The 20,225-nt window shown below is 40.3% G+C and overlaps 1 protein-coding gene across 1 annotated transcript in view; it reads left to right on the top strand.

Moving 5' to 3' along the window:
* The first annotated feature begins 6,965 nt into the window (after positions 1–6,965).
* The window catches only part of ZYG11B (zyg-11 family member B, cell cycle regulator), an 80,264-nt gene continuing 67,004 nt past the window's right edge, over positions 6,966–20,225 (top strand). Inside the window, exon 1 of the mRNA XM_060140061.1 lies at positions 6,966–7,146. Within this exon, the coding sequence (XP_059996044.1) occupies positions 7,117–7,146 (30 nt within the window). The 5' untranslated portion in view covers positions 6,966–7,116. The remainder of the gene's footprint in view (positions 7,147–20,225) is intronic.

Genomic DNA, 20,225 nt, shown 5'->3' with positions numbered 1-20,225 from the left:
AAGGATAGAGTGGGAGAGTGACTTTCCCAGTGTCTTCCTGGACCAGTATCATCAGCATCTCCTGGGAACATGCTAGTGATGCAAAATCTTGAGCCCCAACCCAGACCTAATGGATCAGAAACTCTGGGGGAGACACATAGCAAACTACTTTAACAAGTGCTCCAGCTGATTCTGATAGACACTAAAGTTTATAACGGATTCTAGTAGAAAATTAATTCCACATTAGAAAGACCTCCTGTTCACCAGGTTCTTCCTATCCTAAAGAGAAATTCCAATTCTTTCCAAGGCTCTGAGGTAGTGGAATGAGCTCTGGGGTCAGAATTAGTTCTTACATGGCTGACTTGTGAGGTTTCCTATCTCTGAGCCTGTGTTTTCTCATCTATCAAATGGGATAGTCACCGCTTTTACCAGCCCCAGGGGATTGTTATGAGGCTTGAATGTGAGGCTGGCTGATAAACTGCTTTCTAAAACACTGCTGTGACTTTGTAAGAGATTGCTAGAGTTAATATTTGTATTGCTACTTTCAGCTTGAAAAAAATCCCTTTGATACAGCCTAGCTCTACACAGAGAATAGCCAGCCCACCAACTAGGGTGGACTTCTCTTAATAGATACTGCTTGTTGGAAACTTTTGCCCTGAGTCTTGGATTCTGATGAGTGGTTGGAATGGAGCTCAGCACCTCATGCTCAGGAGTAATGAGCTGAAATTTCATCATACCCAGTAAGTTTGTTTTCTCCCATACTGTTAAGGAGGAACTTGTTTATTTCTAACTGGGAGTCTTTTTCATTATCCAACAGAGTAGTACAAAAGGCAGTAGACCTTTAGAATGGTCCCCTCCCTTAAAGATTCAGGGCACTGACTATTAAAAATAACAGGAAATACTGCCTTGGAAATAAGTGAGTTGTAATGAAATTCCTATTCTTTGCTTTTGTCTTTTCCCATTTAACTTTCTTGAGCTACTGACTTTCAGAATTAGGAGGAAACTGAACAATCATCAAATCCAGTTTAAAACTCATTATAGAACTCCCATCTATTATATCCCCAATATTTTGTCTCTTAGCCCCTTTTTGTACACCTCTGGTGACCGAGAGTTTACTGCCTCACGAGTATACAGCCCATTCCATGTGAGACAGTTCTTGCTCTTAGAATGTTTTTCCCTTTTTTGAGCTAAAAATCTACCTTCCAATAGTTTCCCATCCTCTCTTTGCCTCTAGCTTTACCTTCTAGAGCAAAATTGATATTCTCCTCATAATAATAATAACAATACGGTTATCATTTAAGAATAAAGGAGGGCTTCCCTGGTGGCGCAGTGGTTGAGAGTCTGCCTGCCGAGGCAGGGGACACGGGTTTGTGCCCCGGTCCGGCTGGGCCCGTGAGCCATGGGCGCTGAGTCTGCGCGTCCGGAGCCTGTGCTCCACAACCGGAGAGGCCACAACAGTGAGAGGTCTGCGTACGCAAAAAAAAAAAATTAAAAAAAAAAATAAATAAAGGAATCTTCCAAATTCTGTAAACAATTGACTTTCTAGAGAAGTAAATTATCATAAACCCTGAATACCTTAGATTCAGCCTTGATTATAGTCAGAGACCAAAGGTCACAAGCTTCAATAGCAGGAATTTTTAAGGATACAAGTGTTTTTGAGAGGGTGAAGCACTCACTGAATTAACCATTAACTTCTGTTTACATAGATAAGAGGAAAGAATAGTGTTTAATTATATGCCATTTATCACTGAATTTAAGTTAAAGCTATACTTAGTCTGAATCTTTTCTCATGAAATTGAATTTCTATGTTTATAAAAGGAACAGACCTTCCCAATAATATCAAAAGGTTTATTTTGATGGTTCCAAAGACTGTTGATTTGTAACCTTGAGATTATGAGCAGTTATAGGAAACTACCTCTGTTGTAGAAGGTGACATTTGTTCACTTAAAGTTATAAACTCTGTTTGCCAGAAGAGGTTGATTATATTCACCAAACATGATGAGTAACTACTGATCTAGTTCTGATTAACTCAACAATAATAGATTGTACAGAATCTCTTAAAATTAGGAACATTGATAAGTCATTCCTCATTGTAAAAAAAAGTTTTAATTGTAAAATAAATAAGCGGCTCAATCTTTTAAATTTTATTTATTTACTTTTAGAATAAGTAACACATTCTCATGATTAAGAAAATCATAAGATACAAAAGGCTAGTCTATGAAGAGTCTCTCTTCTACCTGTCTGCTGCCATCCACTTGTCCTCCCTAGCAGCAATCAGACAATCGAGGATGTCAGTTTCTGTTAAATTCTTCCAGGGATATTTTCTGCATATACAAGCAATCATGAATACATATTACTACCACCACTTCTTACAGGAAAAATAGTATGCAATATACATTGTTTAGGACCTTGCTTTTTCACTTAACAGTAGATCTTGAAGATCGTTCTATATCAAAAAACTTTCTTGTTCTTTTTTATGGCTGCAGAGTAAGCTTCGTATGAATACACTATTACCGTATTTAACCAGTTTATTAATAAACTCTATTAATGTTTATGAATAAACATTTAAGTTGTTTCCACTCTTTTGCTATTACAAACAAAACTTGTACATATGCTTGAGCATATGTGTAGATAAAATTTTTAGAAGTAGAGGTAATTCCCTGGCAGTCCAGTGTTTAGGACTTTGCACTGCAGGGGGCACGGGTTGGATCCCTGGTAGGGGAAGTAAGATCCTATATGCCTCACTGAGAAAAATAAATAAATAAATAATTTTAAAAATTAATAATAAAAAAAAATAAAACGTCCTTGTGACAAACATTCTTTAAAAAAAATTTTTTTTAGAAGTAGAATTGCTGGGTCAAAGTGAATGTACATTTAAAAATTTGATAAATACCACCTCCAAACTGTCCTCCATAAAAGTTGTTCAAATTTACACTCCCACAAACAAAATGTGAGACTACCTGTTAAAACCACCACCACACAGTGTCTTATCAGACTTACAAATCCTTGTCAATCTGACAGGTGAAAAATAGTATTTCAAAGAAATTCTAATTTGCATTTCTCTTATCTTGGGCAAGAGTGAGCATTTAAGAGCCATTGCTATTTCTTTTTCTGTGAACTATTTTTTTTTTTTTTTTTTTTTTTTTTTTTTTGCGGTACGCGGGCCTCTCACTGCTGTGGCCTCTCCGGCTGCGGAGCACAGGCTCTGGACGCGCAGGCTCAGCGGCCGTGGCTCACGGGCCTAGCCACTCCGCGGAACGTGGGATCCTCCCGGACCGTGGCACAAACCCGCGTCCCCTGCATCGGTAGGCGGACTCCCAACCACTGCGCCACCAGGGAAGGCCCTGTGTGAACTATTAATTCATGTCTTTTGCACTTTTTCCCCATGGATTTTTGTTCTTATAGATTTCACCTCTGTTTATAAATATGACAATTACCCATCTTCCTATGATACAAAATGCAAACATATATACATATATATATGTATATATGTATAGTCATTTTCATCTGACTCTTCTTATGGTGGCTTTTGCTTTACAGATTTTTTTTATTTCCACATAGTTGAATTTATCAGTCTTTTATAACATCTAAGTTTTGTTTTATACTTTAAAAGACCTTCCTCACTTTGAGATTATAGAAACTCCCATGGTTCCTTCAAGAAATTTTTTTTTTTTTAACATTTAAATCTTTGATGTATTTGAAATTTCTCTTGGTGAACAGTGTGATGTGCAGATCCACGTTAAATTTTTCTAGAATAACTGGCTATCCAGTTATTCTAACACCAAATGTAATGCCACATTTTTTACTGATTTGATACCTTTATTATACAAAATTCTCATGTATATTTGGATATATTTTTGGTCTTTCTATTCTATTTCATTGATTACAGGTCAACTGTGCTCCATTCTTTCTTGATGGCAGAGTACTGATATTTTTATGGTGATTTCCCTCCACTACCACCAGGTCCTCAGGGGAAGTGATTCTCAGTTCAGACACAGACAGTAAATCATTATTGGTCTAAGCTAATATTAGTGGTCTTATTCCCTTTGCTATTCGCTGGTTTACTCATGGCCAGTAGACTTGAGGGGAACTCAATTGAATGGCTACTAGGAATAATAAAATTCTATTAGACATACAAAGGGGGATGTTTACAAGTTGGCAGTTGGATATATAAGTCTGAAATTCAGAAGAGAGGTCTGGAATAGAGGTGTAATTTGGGGAATTATCATTACATAGATCGTATTTAAAGTAACGTGATAGATAAAATCATTAAGGAGTGAGTATAAATGGAGAAGGTGAGAGGTCAAAGTATTGAGCCCTGGGGCACTGCAGTATTTAGTGTTTTTTTTCTTTTTCTGGCTGCACTGTGAGATCTTAGTTCCCCTGACTCGTGCCCCCTGCAGTGGAAGCACAGAGTCTTAACCACCAGACCACCAGGGAATTCCTGGCACTGCAGTATTTAGAGGTCAGAGAAATGTGGAGAGACCAAGAGCAGCCAGTAAGACAGAAGAAGAACCAGGGCAGTGGAGTGTCATAGTAGGCAAGGAGGAGGAATTGATAAGCTGTGTCTAGTGCTCTTGGTAGGTCAAGTAACACTGATGACTGATCGTTGTGAGTAAATGGACATCACTGCTGACCTTGACAAGAGCATTTCAGTGGAGTGGTGAGGAGAAAGCTCAACTGGACAGGGTTCCACAGGAAATGGGAAAAAGGAAGTGAAGACATCAAGTACAGTACAGACCACCTTTGTGAGAAATTTTGCTGTAAAAAAGAGCAGAGAAATGGGGGCTGGAGGGTCAAACTCAGTCAAGAGAGGTTTTGTTTTGTTTTAAGATGGAAGAAATACATTCATTTTGGTATGCCAATGGGAAAGAAAAACAGAAAAATCATGACGTAGAAGAGAGGAGAATTGCTGGATAGATGTCTCTGAGAAAGTGAAATGGTAGGAACCTAGCACTGTGCTACTCAAAGTGTGACCTGTATACTAGTGATGGTCCACAAAAGTTTGTCACCAGTTTGTGACAGAAATCAAGAGTAAATATTTAGAAACTTTTATAGCAATTTGACAGAAAAATGTTATGTCTATTGGATCTAATAAAAAACAAACAAAAAATCTGACTGGAGTAGTCAAAATTCATAGAGACAGAAAGTATTATAGAATGGTTGTTGTCAGGATCTGGTGGGAGGAGGGAATGAGGAGTTATTGTTTAATGGATACAGAGTTTCAGTTTTGCAGGATGACAAGAGCTCTGGAGTTGGATGGTGGTTATGGTAGCACAACAATGTGAAGGTAGTTAATGCCACTGAACTGTACACTTAAGAATGGTTAGGAGGGTAAAAAAACTATATCTATATCTATACTTGGGCTTGCATTTTGTATGTCTTTTTTTTTGTATGTCTGTTTTTAAATTTAATTTTCTAGTAATTTTATTGCATTTTACAAAAATATAGGTTTATGGCTAATTGCGGGAAGAAAACAAGTCCTTTTGCGCATAGTTTGAGAAGAATTGAGGAGGGTTTGACGTTAGCTAAAAGGCGAATAGTTCGTTTGTAGTAAGGAAAGGAAGGCAGAGTATAGGAGCAGAGTTACAAGCAGAGCAGAGTTTTAGGTAGGTTGCAAGTCATGGTGGTGGTAGTGGTGGTGGGAACTTATAGATGTTCTCTTTTGTTTGCTTTATTTCACAGTAAATTGGAAGCGAAATCATCAGGTAAGTGAGATTGGGCGCTTCCCTGGTGGTGCAGTGGTTAAGAATCTGCCTGCCAATGCAGGGTACACGGGTTTCAGCCCTGGTCCGGGAAGATCCCACATGCCATGGAGCAACTAAGCCTGTGTGCCACAACTACTGAGCCTGTGCTCTAGAGCCCGCAAGCCACAACTACTGAGCCCACGTGTCACAACTACTGAAGCCTGCGTGCCTAGAGCCCATGCTCTGCAACAAGAGAAGCCACCGCAATGAGAAGCCCGCGCACCGCAACGAAGACCCAATGCAACCAAAAATAAATAAATATATTTTAAAAAAAAGAAGTATTGGAAGTTTGAAGAGAGAGATATGAAATAGTTATCTGGTGGGGTACGGGAGTGACGGAACTGGAGAAATGTAGTAGGATAGCCAAGCATTAAGGGCCACTCGGCGGCATGTGGGATCCTCCCGAACCGGGGCACGAACCCGTGTGCCGTGCATCGGCAGGCGGACTCTCAACCACTGCGCCACCGGGAAGCCCTCTACCCGCTTTTGCTACAGGATTACAGTTTCCTCAGGTGAGTACAGGGAAAGGAAAGAAGGCCTGGAGAAATGAAGATGAATACCTAGGACTGATTTTCATGATGGACATAGAAGCTAAGCTGTTCATGAAAGGAAATGAGGACATAGGATAGTGCGAAAAATAGTGAAAAGGTAGTAAGATTCTGAGTCTTGGTGGAGCTGAAGAGTTTTTGGAGTTGGGTATTAGAGGAAGTGAGCTAGAAAGGAAGGAGGTTGAGGTGGGAGAGTTGGGTGATTAAAACTGAGATTATAGAGGAGTTACAGTTACTGGAAATGCGAAGACCTAAAGTATGAACAAGGAAATGAGAGGCTGAGGCAAGGGTGATCCCTAGAGGAGAGGAACCTGAGAAGTTAGGGCATTGGAGGAATCATCTAAAACAACTGAAATCACCAAGAATTATGACAATAAGAATGAATGACAATAAACCAGAGCACAGGGGTCTATAGGTGACCGAAAGGAGTGACAGCTCTAATCTCCTGTTACGTCGTGTATTTAAAGCTCTTATTTATAAGCTCTAGTTATTTGAGTAAGTGTGGCTCCTTTAAGGGCCTGGGAGGGGGAGAAGCCAGAAATCGGGGGCGGGGCAGGTGGGGGAGTTATTGTTGGTACTCCTCCGCCGAGTCTGCGCAGTGAGAGAGAGGAGGCGGGGCCAAGCTCCTGCTGGCGGCGAAGGCGGGGCCTCGGGGGCGGAGTCTGCGCTCCGGGTCGGGCTGCGGCTGCGGCTGCTACCCTTCCAGCTTGTGAGGCAGGGAGGCCGAGGCCTGGGCCAAGCCCGGAGCCGCTGTTCATCGGAGCCTCCTGGAGCCCCCGCGCAGGTTCAGCCTGGGGTCGGGCTCAGGCCCGGCCCGCCGCGGAGCCCAGGACAGAGGTTGCATGCCCGAGGACCAGGCCGGCGCAGCCATGGTGAGGGAGCGAGGCCTGCCTGAGCCGCAGCCGCCAGCCACCCTGGCCCCCGCGGCCCTGCCCTCCCCAGCTCTGATGCCCCGTCTGCTCCTGCCTTTACCTCCCCACCTTGTTACCTCCCCCTCGGTGACCGACTCCTTCTTCCCCTTGGTCTCCGGCCACCTACTGGGGTGACAGCCCTCCCCCCCTTAATCTCTCTCCACTCGGTGACACCCTTTTTTAAATCACCCCCAGTGACAGCTTCTTTCGCGTTCCCCTTTGCCTATTCCTCCTCGTCCTTTAACCCGACCTTCCTTTTCTCCTCTACCATTTTGCCTTGTTCTCTCTTTTGGGAAGTCTACGCCGTCCTTCTTTTTCCTCCCTCTTTTTCGCTCCTGCTCTTTGCTCTCGCTTCTTACCCCCTTTCACCATTTTATTTCCACTGCCCTCTCCTCTCTGTATCCTTTCTCCTTTTCGTCCTCCACCATCCACATTTCCTCTCCCCCTTATCGGATGTCCTCTCTTCCCCGCTCTCACAGCTGTCCCCATTTCCTTCTACGGGATTCAAGGGTTTAAGCAGGAACAATTTGCGGACGATTGCTTCCCAGGAGCTGTAGGGCGGGCAGATAGCGGGTCGCAGGCTTTCTTTCTTCTTCCTTTTCTTTTTTGTAGAGGGAAGAGGGAGATTGGAGGTGTTGGCGAGAGTCTGCAAGCCTTATTACCTAATGTCAATGCAAAACCTGAGTGATAGTGTGTTTTGGAGTGATGGAGTGAGGCATGGGGTGAGGGCCGGCATGCATACTATGGCCTTATGAGATATCTAGCCTTTTGACAGAAATAACTTAAAACGTTTTAAAATGAATGTTTTTTTTTTGAGTATCTTTTAATGTGGAGTTACAGTTTGAGAAATTTAAAAGTATTTATTTACAAGCTTTACTATTACTCAGAACAAATGGTTTTTGTTTGGAGGCAGAGACCAGAGCATCTGGAGACCGAAAATCAGCTTGGCAGTCAGATTGTGACAGTCTCTTTAATACCTTGTATTATCTTCATTTGTTTTGCCCTCTCTGCTTTTAGTTGGGAGAGCCTTACATTTGCAAATTTTCTCTCTCCTTCCTGTTTCTCTCTCTTGCCTGTTTGAAGCTTCAGTGGGTTTTTCATTGAGTTGGGTTACACATGGTTTGCAGTTCATTTAATGAACCCTTTGCTCCATTATATGCAGCAATCTAAATTTTGGTCTCTGGGAGGAATAAGACATTCTAGTCAAAACGAAGTCCTAGTAATTATGTTCTCCTAGGAGGTTAGTTAATTTCTGTTTTTTCCCCATCTGCTTTTTTGGAAAGTGGTTTATTATAAAGTTATTTAATCCGTGAACTTTCCCTAACTCACTGACTCTGCAATTTTAGGTTGTCATTCTCCAGTGTCTGACTCCACAACAATCCTTCACATTCACAACTCATCACACTGTCATTGTATGTTAACCTGTTTCTTCCCCTGAAATGTGAGTTCTTCTAGGCAGTGACTATGCCTTACTTAATCCTGTTATTACCAGTGCCCAGGCCAGGTAGGTGCTTGAATGATTTCACTTTATGGTCTCGTTTTCCATCTGACAAATATAATCTTGAACTGAAATTTGAGGCAACTAGTGGACTACACAGAAAGAGTGAGTTTGAGAATCTTATTTTTGGTGCAAAAAGGAAATTTAGTAAGATGTGATGATCTTCTTCTCAGAATAAAGAGCTGTCGCATCAGATACACCAAATGGCTAGATTTTTGGAAGTGTTAGCCATCCCACTGAGAATGAATGTATGTATGAGTACAGAGGGAGTTATGAACTCCTTTTTGGGCATTTAGGATCCAAAAGTGCCGTTTGAGCTGGGCCTGAAAGGTGAGTTGGATTTATATAGATCATTTTGGGTAGGGGAAGAATGCTTTGTTGTGAATGTGAGTAGAAAGTAATTAGGATGTATTGTAGGTAGCAGGATTACCTTTATGTGACATGAAGAATGCAGGAATGAGGATGTGTAGTAGGAAATGAGACTAGAAAGACATTAGACATGGTTATGGTTTAGACTTTGTCTCCAACTAACTGGATTTTTCCTTACTTGTTAAAACACATGCACACAGTGTAAAAGTATATGTATGGGAGAGGTGAAGAGAAGGCAAAATATTAGCTTATTATGAACTAGGAATTATTTGTAGAGGCTACTTTAAAAAATTTCCTTGTGTAACAGGTGTAGTAGGCACTCAATAAATAGAACCAAACATTATTATAAAGCTTCATATTTTATATTTTTCAAAGTTTTCATTGTTATGTTGTGTTTTGAATAGCTAGGGATGGCTTCCCAAAGGATCCTACTTTCAGGAAGAAACCTAAAGGATTAAATTACAGGAGTTGTGTTGTGGAAAACCAGATAGAACAAATAGCACATGTGAATGACCTGTAATAGTACTCTCTCTTGCCTGTTAACCCTGCATATCCTGGAGTTCTCAGCTCAAGGAAGTCAGGGAAACCCCAACTGTCCTGCCTACTCATCAGAAAAACTCCCAAACAACCCTAAGTCACACACCTCCATTATGTAACTCTCTTTCATAGAATACACATCAATTGTAATTTTGTATTTCTTGCTCTGACTTTTTGGTTAATGTCTGTCTCTACCCCCAGACCATAAAAGTCAATGATACAGAAGTGGCTTTTTTTTTTTTTAAGATGTTGGGGGTAGGAGTTTATTAATTAATTAATTTATTTTTGCTGTGTTGCGTCTTCGTTTCTGTGCGAGGGCTTTCTCTAGTTGTGGCGAGCGGGGGCCACTCTTCATCGCGGTGCACAGGCCTCTCACTATCGCGGCCTCTCTTGTTGCGGAGCACAGGCTCCAGACGCGCAGGCTCAGTAGTTGTGGCTCACGGGCCTAGTCGCTCCGCGGCATGTGGGATCCTCCCAGACCAGGGCTCGAACCCGTGTCCCCTGCATTAGCAGGCAGATTCTCAACCACTGCGCCACCAGGGAAGCCCCCAGAAGTGGCTTTTGACTAGCTTCTGAGGGCCAGGTAATGTTCTAGGCATTGTGGTTACAGCGGTTTTAAAAAAAAAAAGGCATGGTCCCTTGGGGTAAGGAAGATAGACGTAAACAAATGTGTAATGAGAATAGTTATAAATGCTAAGAAGAAACGAATCAGGGTAAGGTATAAAGTGATATCTATTTGTGTATGGCAACTATTTTAAATAGTATGGTTAGGCAGCAACACTAATAGCTAATATTTATTGAACGTGACTGTGTATAGGCCCTGTTTTAAGTGCTTTACATATTTTATCTCATTTAATCCTCATAGCAATCCAATGAGGTAGGTATTAGCTCTTTGAAGGTAGAGACCGTGTTTGTTTGGCTCATATTGTATCTTTTTTTTTTTTGCGGTACACGGGCCTCTCACTGCTGTGGCCTCTCCCGTTGCGGAGCACAGGCTCCGGACGTGCAGGCTCAGCGGCCATGGCTCACGGGCCCAGCCGTTCCGCGGCACGTGGGATCCTCCCGGACTGGGGCACGAACCCGCGTCCCCTGCATCGGCAGGCAGACTCTCAACCACTGCGCCACCAGGGAAGCCCCTCATATTGTATCTTTAACACCTACATAGTGCCTGGTGCATAATAAGTGCTTAATAAATATTTGTTGAATGGATGGATGACTTTGGGGAGGGTCAGAAAAAGTCAGGGAGGCTTTGTTGAGAAGGGACATTTGAATTGGAGTTTTAACTTCTGGGTTTTATTGGGTAAGAGTTAGGAAAGGAAAGCCATTGTTTTTTTTTTTTTTTTTTTGTGGTATGCGGGCCTCTCACTGTTGTGGCCTCTCCTGTTGTGGAGCGTAGGCTCCAAACACGCAGGCCCAGCGGCCATGGCTCACGGGCCCAGCCGCTCCACAGCATGTGGGATCTTCCCAGACCGGGGCACAAACCTGTGTCCCCTGCATCGGCAGGCAGACTCTAAACCACTGTGCCACCAGGGAAGCCCAGGAAAGCCATTCTTGGCAAAGGGACTAGCTTGAGCATAGAAGCTGAAACTGAAGGATGTATGCAGGGAAATGTATGATTCTAGCATTAAGGGTGTGATAGGATGCAAGACTAGGTGAGACTAGGGTCAAATTATGGAGGACCTTGAATCATAGGCTCAGGAGTTTGGGCCTCATTGTAAAAACCTTGGGTACCTTGAAAGATGTGAAGGAATTATCATAAGAGATTTTGAGGATGATCACTCCAGATCAATATGAAACATGATTTGGAGTGGCAAGAGCTGTTGCACTAGTCTGGGTGAAAAGGAAGTGCATGAACTTTCACCCTAACCTTGCGGTGGTGGTGGTGGTGATTTAAATTGGAGGAAGGTGAGTATAGGGAAATGAAATAGGAAGATCTGGCACACCACTTTTTGGCTAAGTGAATTTTCCACAGAGGCATTACTAAGGAGTTATAGAATCACTAACAGCTTTGCAATTTTGCTCTCTGGGCCTCGGTTTTCATATATTATGCTGCCTTTAGGGATTTATGAGAATATGAAAACAAGGTAAATTTACCATACCAAAGTCCTTAATTTACAAACAGTAAGTCTCCCAAAGGTCATGTGTTAGGTCATATAGAGGGAGAATTAGCACTTCCCAACATTATTTAATTTTTTAAAATAGTTTTTGTATGATATGAGAAAGGAGTAATTTTAATCTATATATATTTAATATATTTATTTTTGAATTATATATATAGGTTATTTAATAATATACTGAACAAAATACCTTAAATTTCAGCCATTACTGTTCAACAAATGACACATTAACATAAGGTAAAGCATATTTTTAAATGAATATATATTACAGTGTAGATTGAAATTAATTATGCTTATGGCATCAAAATAGATAAGAACTGACTTTTTAACCTTAAATTAGGAATTCTTGCTTTTTTTGTACTTTAAAAATCAGTGGGTGTTTTTAAATTAATTTTTATTGGGCTATAGTTGATTTACAATGTTGTGTTAGTTTCTGGTGTACAACAAAGTGAATCAGTTATACATACATATATCCACTCTTTTAAAAATTCTTTTCCCATATAGGTCATTACGGAGTATTGAGTAGAGTTCCCTGTGCTATACAGTAGGTCCTTATTAGTTATCTATTTTATATATAGTAGTGTGTATATGTCAACCCCAATCTCCCAACCCCCTACCCTGCTTCCCCCTTGATAACCATAAGTTTGGTTTCTACATCTGTGGCTCTATTTCTCTTTCGTAAATAAGTTCATTTGTACCGTTTTATAAGATTCTACTTATAAGCGATATTATACGCTATCTGTCTTTCTCTGTCTGACTTACTTCACTCAGTATGACAATCTCTAGGTCCATCCATGTTGCTGCAAATGGCATTATTTCATTCTTTTTATGGCTAAGTAATATTCCATTTTATGTATGTACCACATCTTCTTTATCCATTCCTTCGTCAGTGGACATTTAGGTTGCTTCCATGTTCTGGCTATTGTAAATAGTGCTGCAATGAACATTGGGGTACATGTATCTTTTTCAATTATGGTTTTCTCTGGATATATGCCCAGGAGTGGGATTGCTGGATCATATGGCAACTCTACTTTTAGTTTTTTAAGGAACCTCCTACTGTTCTCCATAGTGGCTGCACCAGTTTACATTCCCACCAACAGTGTACGAGGGTTCCCTTTTCTCCACACCCTCTCCAGCATTTATTGTTTGTAGATTTTTTTTTTTTTAAGATGTTGGGGGTAGGAGTTTATTAATTAATTAATTTATTTTTGCTGTGTTGGGTCTTCCTTTCTGTGCGAGGGCTTTCTCTAGTTGTGGCAAACAGGGGCCTCTCTTCATCGCGGTGCGCGGGCCTCTCACTATCGCAGCCTCTCTTGTTGCGGAGCACAGACTCCAGACGTGCAGGCTCAGTAGTTGTGGCTCACGGGCCTAGTTGCTCCACGGCATGTGGGATCCTCCCAGACCAGGGCTCGAACCCGTGTCCCCTGCATTAGCAGGCAGATTCTCAACCACTGCGCCACCAGGGAAGCCCTGTAGATTTTCTGATGATGGTCATTCTGACTGGTGTGAGGTGATACCTCATTGTAGTTTTCATTTGCATTTCTTTAATAATTAGACATGTTGAGCATCTTTTCATGTGCTTTTTGGTTGTCTGTATGTCTTGTTTGGAGAACTATCTATTTAGATCTTCTGCCCATTTTTTGATTGGGTTCTTTGTTTTTTTGATATTGAGCTGCATGAGCTGTTTGTATATTTTGGAGATGAATCCCTTGTCAGTTGCTTCATTTGCAAATATTTTCTCCCATTCTGTGGGTTGTCTTTTTGTTTTGTTTATGGTTTCCTTTGCTGTGCAAAAGCTTTTAAGTTTAATTAGGTCCCATTTGTTTACTTTTGTGTTTATTTTCATTACTCTAGGAGGTGGATCAATAAAAATCAGTAAGTTTTTATAATTTTTCTGTTTTGTTTCTAAGTGACAAAACAAAAAGAATGGTTCTAGGCTGTTGCTTGCAAGCTTGTCTCCACAAATAAAACATTGGAGGTACGGATAGTTTATTTCTAATATTGAAAATCCAAATTGGATATAACTGTCATCACATTTCTTTTTTTAATACTTAAAAAAATACTGAGATACCTTGATGTACCATTTAAGAATCCTGATAAGATAAATGCACTCATTTACTCTTATTTCATCATCAGTGCAGCTTGTGTTTCCTGTCTTTAACCAACAGTTCATTCTAAGAATAAAAATAATTTAAAATTACTGTGTTGTTCTGTGTTCAGATGAAGTTATAACAACTGAGTGACTATAATATGATGAGCCAGTTTTCTCATTTCCACTAATTCACACATGTTCAGTGGATAAATTTTTGGATACTCTCAACTATTCTGTTTTTACAGGAGAAAAATTTAAATAATTATTTTATTAGATGGTCAAAAATATACAAATTGGTGTTTACATGTGTATAACTGAGTTACTTTGCTGTACAGCAGAGATTGGTACAACATTGTAAATCAACTATACTTCAATTAAAAAATATTTTTAAATATACAAAATGAAATAGGTATCAATGTTGAATTTAATGATTGAATCATCCATGAATTAGGAAATGCTGGCCAGAACACTACTTTTTGCATAGGTTCTAAAGCTAACCCTAAAAACATATAACCAATAAGTAGCAGAAATAGTCATTATCTGCAATAGAATAAAAGACATTTTTAATGCTAATAATTAAAATGGGAAAATAATGTTAAAACAAAATTCTTTTTCTTTTTACAGAACTTTGTTTTTGTTTTTTTATTTTTGGCTGTGTTAGGTCTTCGTTGCTGTGCACAGGCTGTCTCTAGTTATGGCGAGCGGGGGCTACTCTTCGTTGCGGTGTGCGGGCTTCTCATTGTGGCGACTTCTCTTGTTGCGGAGCACAGGCTCTAGGTGCACGGGCTTCAGTAGTTGTGGCATGCGGGCTCCAGAGCGCAGGCTCAGTAGTTGTGGCGCATGGGCTTAGTTGCTCCACGGTGTGTGGGATTTTCCCGGTCTAGGGATCGAACCCGTGTCCCCTGCATTGGCAGGCAGATCTTAACCACTGTGCCACCAGGGAAGCCCAAAACAAAATTCTTGAATGCTGGGACATTTATTTAGAGAGCATGATCTCAAACATTTAGTGAGCACACAGTGTATCAGATGATATACTAATTAATCTTTACAGTTCCATGAGGTTGATGATGCTTTCTCATTGCACAGTTAAGAAAACTGAGGCTTTGAGAAATCAGGTAACTTTCCTATAGTCATATACCTAATAAGTGACAGAACAGGATTCAAGCACAGGTTTGTCCAACCCCTAAGTCTGTGCTATTTCAAATACCTTCCCTGTACTCTATGAGACTGTAGGAATCTAAACTGAATTCAGGCATTTAAAATATTTGTACTGTTGTTTCCATTATAAAAGTAATTCATATTTATTGAATATGTCAAAGGGCATATATAATTTTATGGTTCTTGATCCATATTGCCCAATCGTCTTTCTACAAAGCATTTGGAGAGTATCAGATGTTGGTGGCATTCTGTGTTTAGCATTTAGATACCTTTTTAACATTGAAAAGCTTGAGACACGTGACAGGAATATGCTTTTAGAATACATCAGCTGGGGGAGAAAACCAAAAGGCTGGTAGAAATTAAGTATTATTTTAAAGTGATACTGCACTCTTAATTCTAACAGTATCTACTGTGCACTGAAAGTGTACATTTCAAGATATTATTGTGGACAGAGCATACTTGGTATGCATGTAAATTTGTGGACTCTTCACTATGCTTAAGGAACCTACAGTTTAGGCCCCACTAGTTTATAGTGGTCTTATAGCCCTGCTGCAGCCACACAGATTGTACTGCACAACTCAGGTGGCAGCTGTACATATGGCCAGCAATGGGTCTACAAAGATCTGTATCCTGTGTACTTGGCAGCATCTAGCACATAGTGGGGGCTCAGCAAATAGTTTTGCATAGTATACTAGGATTCTTGAGATCTAATTTTTTTTTTTTTTTTCTCGGTACACGGGCCTCTCACCGCTGTGGCCTCTCCCGCTGCAGAGCACAGGCTCTGGATGTGCAGGCTCAGCGGCCATGGCCCACGGGCCCAGCTGCTCCGCGGCACGTGGGATCTTCCCGGACCAGGGCACGAACCCGCGTCCCCTGCATCGGCAGGCGGACTCTCAACCACTGCGCCACCAGGGAAGCCCTTAAGATCTAATTCTTTAATGAGCTAATCATTTTATGAGAAAAAGTCGTTTCATTTCCTGCTCAGTAATACTGAGCACACATGGCTTGTTTATCGTGCCTCTAGTTTTGCTTACACTGTTACTTTAACCTAGATGCTGTGCCCTTCTTGATTATTTAACCTTCAGGTGTCCCCTTAAACCCTACCTCCTTGTGAAGCCTTCATTTACCCTCAGGCAGCCTTGGGTTCCTCCTTTCCTGTTTGCCTCCCCTGTACATTGTATGTGCTTTGGTTACAGCAGTTACCCGGTGGTCGAGGTATTTTTGTTAAGGAGGCTGGCTTTCTCTCCAAATTATGAGCGCCCTGAGGGTAAGAACAGAGTTGTATTTTTTCAGCTTCATGTCTTAAGCACTTGGCATAATGCATGAGACACACAGTAAGTAAATAAATATTTGTTCAATGAAAGAATGTGTGTATTTTGTAGAGAAGTGCATAAGGTGATGTTAACTGAGATGTGAGTCATGAAAAAGGGGGAAAAAAGGTGACACTCTGTACAGGTCCCCTGAGGGGAAAAAGAGTTTTGATGGGTAAGAAACTTTGGATCAGATAGTTTCTCTTACTAGCGTTAAGTGATACTTTTGACCTAGGATAAACATTTCTGTACAGAAGAGTTCATCAGAAAGAGTTGGGGAAGAAGCCAAGTGATTTCAAGATGAATTGCAAAGCAATATCCCTTTGTATAAAAATTTACAAATTATTTGTCTGTAATTTGTGGAGGTATCCTTCTGGAGAACAGAATATTTAAATACAGATAGTAAAGAATCAGTGACTGTTAAATGTAGAGGGGTGGTTAATTATTTAAACATTTTGTTAGCTCTGTATAAAGATCTTTTTTCTTTTTTCCTATCTCCAGTTCTCCCTCGTATAAACACTTTTCTTAACTCTCAAAAGCATCTTAATGCCTGTTCAATGTCATATTCTCCTTTTCTAAGGGCATTTAAAAAAAGTTTCAATGTTCTTAGTTACGTAATATCAGTTATATTCTTTTCATAGGCCTTTTAACCTATGGCAAATCGTTTTATCTCTCTGTGCCTCCATTTTTAAATCTCTAAAGTGAAAAGGTTGTATTAAATCCTCTCTGTGATCCCTTCCACCTCTTAAAAAAATGTAGTAAGATTCTAGCATGTTAAAGGTAAATATTTTAGTAAAGTAGATATATTCTATTACCTATAGTACTATGGAATCAGGGCATGCCGCTTTTTTTTTCTTTCTTCTTTATAAATTTATTTGATTTATTTTTGGCTACATTGGGTGTTCGTTGCTTTGGGTCTTTGTTGCTGCGCGCCGGCTTTCTCTAGTTGTGGTGAGCGGGGGCTACTCTTCGTTGCGGTGCTCGGGCTTTTCATTGCAGTGGCTTCTCTTGCTGTGGAGCACAGGCTCTAGGTGCACGGGCTTCAGTAGTTGTGGCATACGGGCTCAGTAGTTGTGGCTCGCGGGCTCTAGAGTGCAGGCTCAGTAGTTGTGGCACACGGGCTTAGTTGCTCGGGGGCATGTGGGATCTTCCTGGCCCAGGACTCGAACCCGTGCCCCCTGCATTGGCAGGCGGATTCTTAACTACTGCACCACCAAGGAAGTCCCAAGCTGCTTTTATAGGTTTTAATTTTGTGTAAACTCCATTAATATATTACCCAATTTTTCACACCAGAAACCCTTCATTCAATTATGTTAATATTTCCATGGTACTTTAGTATTTTAAAGACACGTTCATACACATCCCATTTATTCCTCACTGCCATTTTGTGAGGTAGTCGAGATGGAGGTTTAGCATTGGTTTTACAGATAAGCAAACTGAGAAGTTAATTTATTTGCCTAAGGACACACAGCTACTAAGTAGCAGAGCCAGGACTGACTGCAAGCCCAGTGCTCTTTCCATTATTAACCGAGCTTCTCTGTTTACCATATTATATTTCAAAACTAATGCTAGTAGTTTAGAGGAAAATAATGCTAAAGTATATTTATGAGTTGTTGATTCCTATGATCTGCTCATCTGCTCAGTGATTACTGACCTGAATTTTTGTTTTGTTTCTTAGAATAGCTTTATTACATGAGCTAAGATGGATGGGAAGGGGATTTATTTACCTTTGCAGGCCTTGATCTTTTTTAGATAGAAATCTAGCTCCTTGCCCTATAACACACAGCCATTTGCCACACTGCCCAAGCCTTGAAGTGACACATGCAAGAAGCTTGCCTTACCTGCATTTTTATTTGGTGTCTAGGGATCTCTAAAGAGTAGTTGGTGGTTTTTTTTTGGTGGTGGTTGTTTTTTCTGGCTGCGCCACATGGCATGTGGAATCTTGTTTCCCTGACCAGGGATCCAACCCATGCCCCCTGCAGTGGAAGCGCAGAATCCTAACCACTGGACCGCCAAGGAATTCCCTAGTTGGTGGGTTTTTTTAAAAAGAAAAATAATTCCCCTCAGTCCATGCCAAATAATTCAAAAGATCTGTACCCTTGAGCACAATATATCTGTGCCTTTGGTACTACCTTCTTGACCTTCTCCCTCATTTGTAAAATGATTGTATTTGGGGAAAGAGAAGGTAAAGGGATTAAATCAAATCTAAGGTTACATTAGGTGTTTATTCCTGGAAGTCTAACTTGGTTGAATCAGTAAAAAATACAAGGGGAAAAAAACCCCATAAACTAAAAAGAGATTTCCCATGGAATACTACTAAAATGAGGAATCAAAGATTGTTCCAATATCTGAAGTTTCTTATATCAAAATGAACTCAAATGACATTTGTCTGCTTTTCAATCCCATTGTTTAATTTCAAGGCTAGACTTGGGACTTAATATTTCTCTCTAGACATATAGTCTCTTTCTCTAGGAGCAAATAAGTATTTTAAATACACCTAATAATAAATTTGTGCTTGACTGTTCGTTTATTCATTCAACAAACATTTAGTGCCTACTATGTAGCAGGCATTATTGTTGGCTCTGGGAATACAGCAGTGAACAAAACATAGTGTTTGGTCTATGGAGTTTATATTGTGTAGTAGTAGCTAACATTTATTGAGCATTTAATATATGCCAGTCACTGTTCTAAGTGTCTTTCACCTAAAATTTATTTAATTCTGACAACAATCCTGTAATGTAGGTACTGTTATTGTCTGTATTTTACAGATCAGGAAACTGAGGTATGGGGAGATTAAGTATTTATGCCTAAAGTTATATTGTTTTGTAAGTGGTAGAGCTGGCATTTTAATCCAGGCAGTCTGACTCCCAAACCCATGCTTTTCACTGCAGTGTTACATAGTCCTTCAGAGAGATGTCAGTAAAAAAATTTATTTCTAATACTGAAATTGTCAAGTTTGTAATCTTTGTAGTCACCTGGTTTCTGGTCCAATCTTAAGGAAAAAATCATCCAGGGTTACAAAAAAAAGGAGCACTGTCAGAGCCATTACCTTCTATTGGAGGATCTGTCAGTCCTAGGAGCCTTTCAGGTAGGAGATGAGATTTTTTAGCCTGTCATATGAGTCGGAACTGAGACAACTACATAAAGCCAGGACCCTAATACCTAACAAAATGCCCACACTGTTGGTGAAAATGTAGACTAAAAAATATCTGCTTGATGGTGTAGGGAAACAAAGGAACTTATTTATCTTGACATGGTCTCTGGATGGGAAAATTCTCTCTTGAGAATTTACAATCATGAACCTTCTGCCCTGTGTGTCTGAAACTTGAATTTATATAACTTGTGCAAGATCATGACTATTAAGTGAGAAGGGAACATTTACTGAGTTATTACTCTGTTAGGCATTGTGCTGGGGGCTTTAAACACATCTTTGCCCTTCATCCTGACAGTAGCATCATGAGATAAGGACTAATATTATCCCCATTCTACAAAGGACAGGACTGAGGATCAGAAGAGCTAGGTTATTTGCAGTATAACAGCACTGAATTCAAATCTTGGTCCAGTATTCTTGCTGCTAAGCACAATGCCTCTGGAAGCGTCACTTCATTTTTGTGCCTCAGCTTCCTTAACTGTAAAATGAAATTTGTAATATATTTCTTTTTACTTCCTTTTGCTTCATAAAGTTCCTTTTTTACTTCATAAAGTTATCAAATGAAATAAAGGATGTGAATTTGCTTTATTCACTGTAAGCTACTGTTACTGGCATCATCTGTAAAGTGTATTTTTCCTTTTAATTAAGCAAAAGAGAGACCTTATTATTCATCAATTTTGAAGTCCACAAGGTCTGTCTTGAGAAATTAAGGCAATCTTAATCCTTTTTTTTTTTTTTTTTTTGCGGTATGCGGGCCTTCCACCGCTGCGGCCTCTCCCGTTGCGGAGCACAGGCTCCGGATGCGCAG

The sequence above is a fragment of the Lagenorhynchus albirostris genome, chromosome 2, assembly GCF_949774975.1.
Source record: "Lagenorhynchus albirostris chromosome 2, mLagAlb1.1, whole genome shotgun sequence".
Taxonomy (NCBI): domain Eukaryota; kingdom Metazoa; phylum Chordata; class Mammalia; order Artiodactyla; family Delphinidae; genus Lagenorhynchus; species Lagenorhynchus albirostris.
The sequence above is the reverse complement of the archived record's forward strand: the minus strand, read 5'-3'. Positions and strand labels throughout refer to the sequence as shown.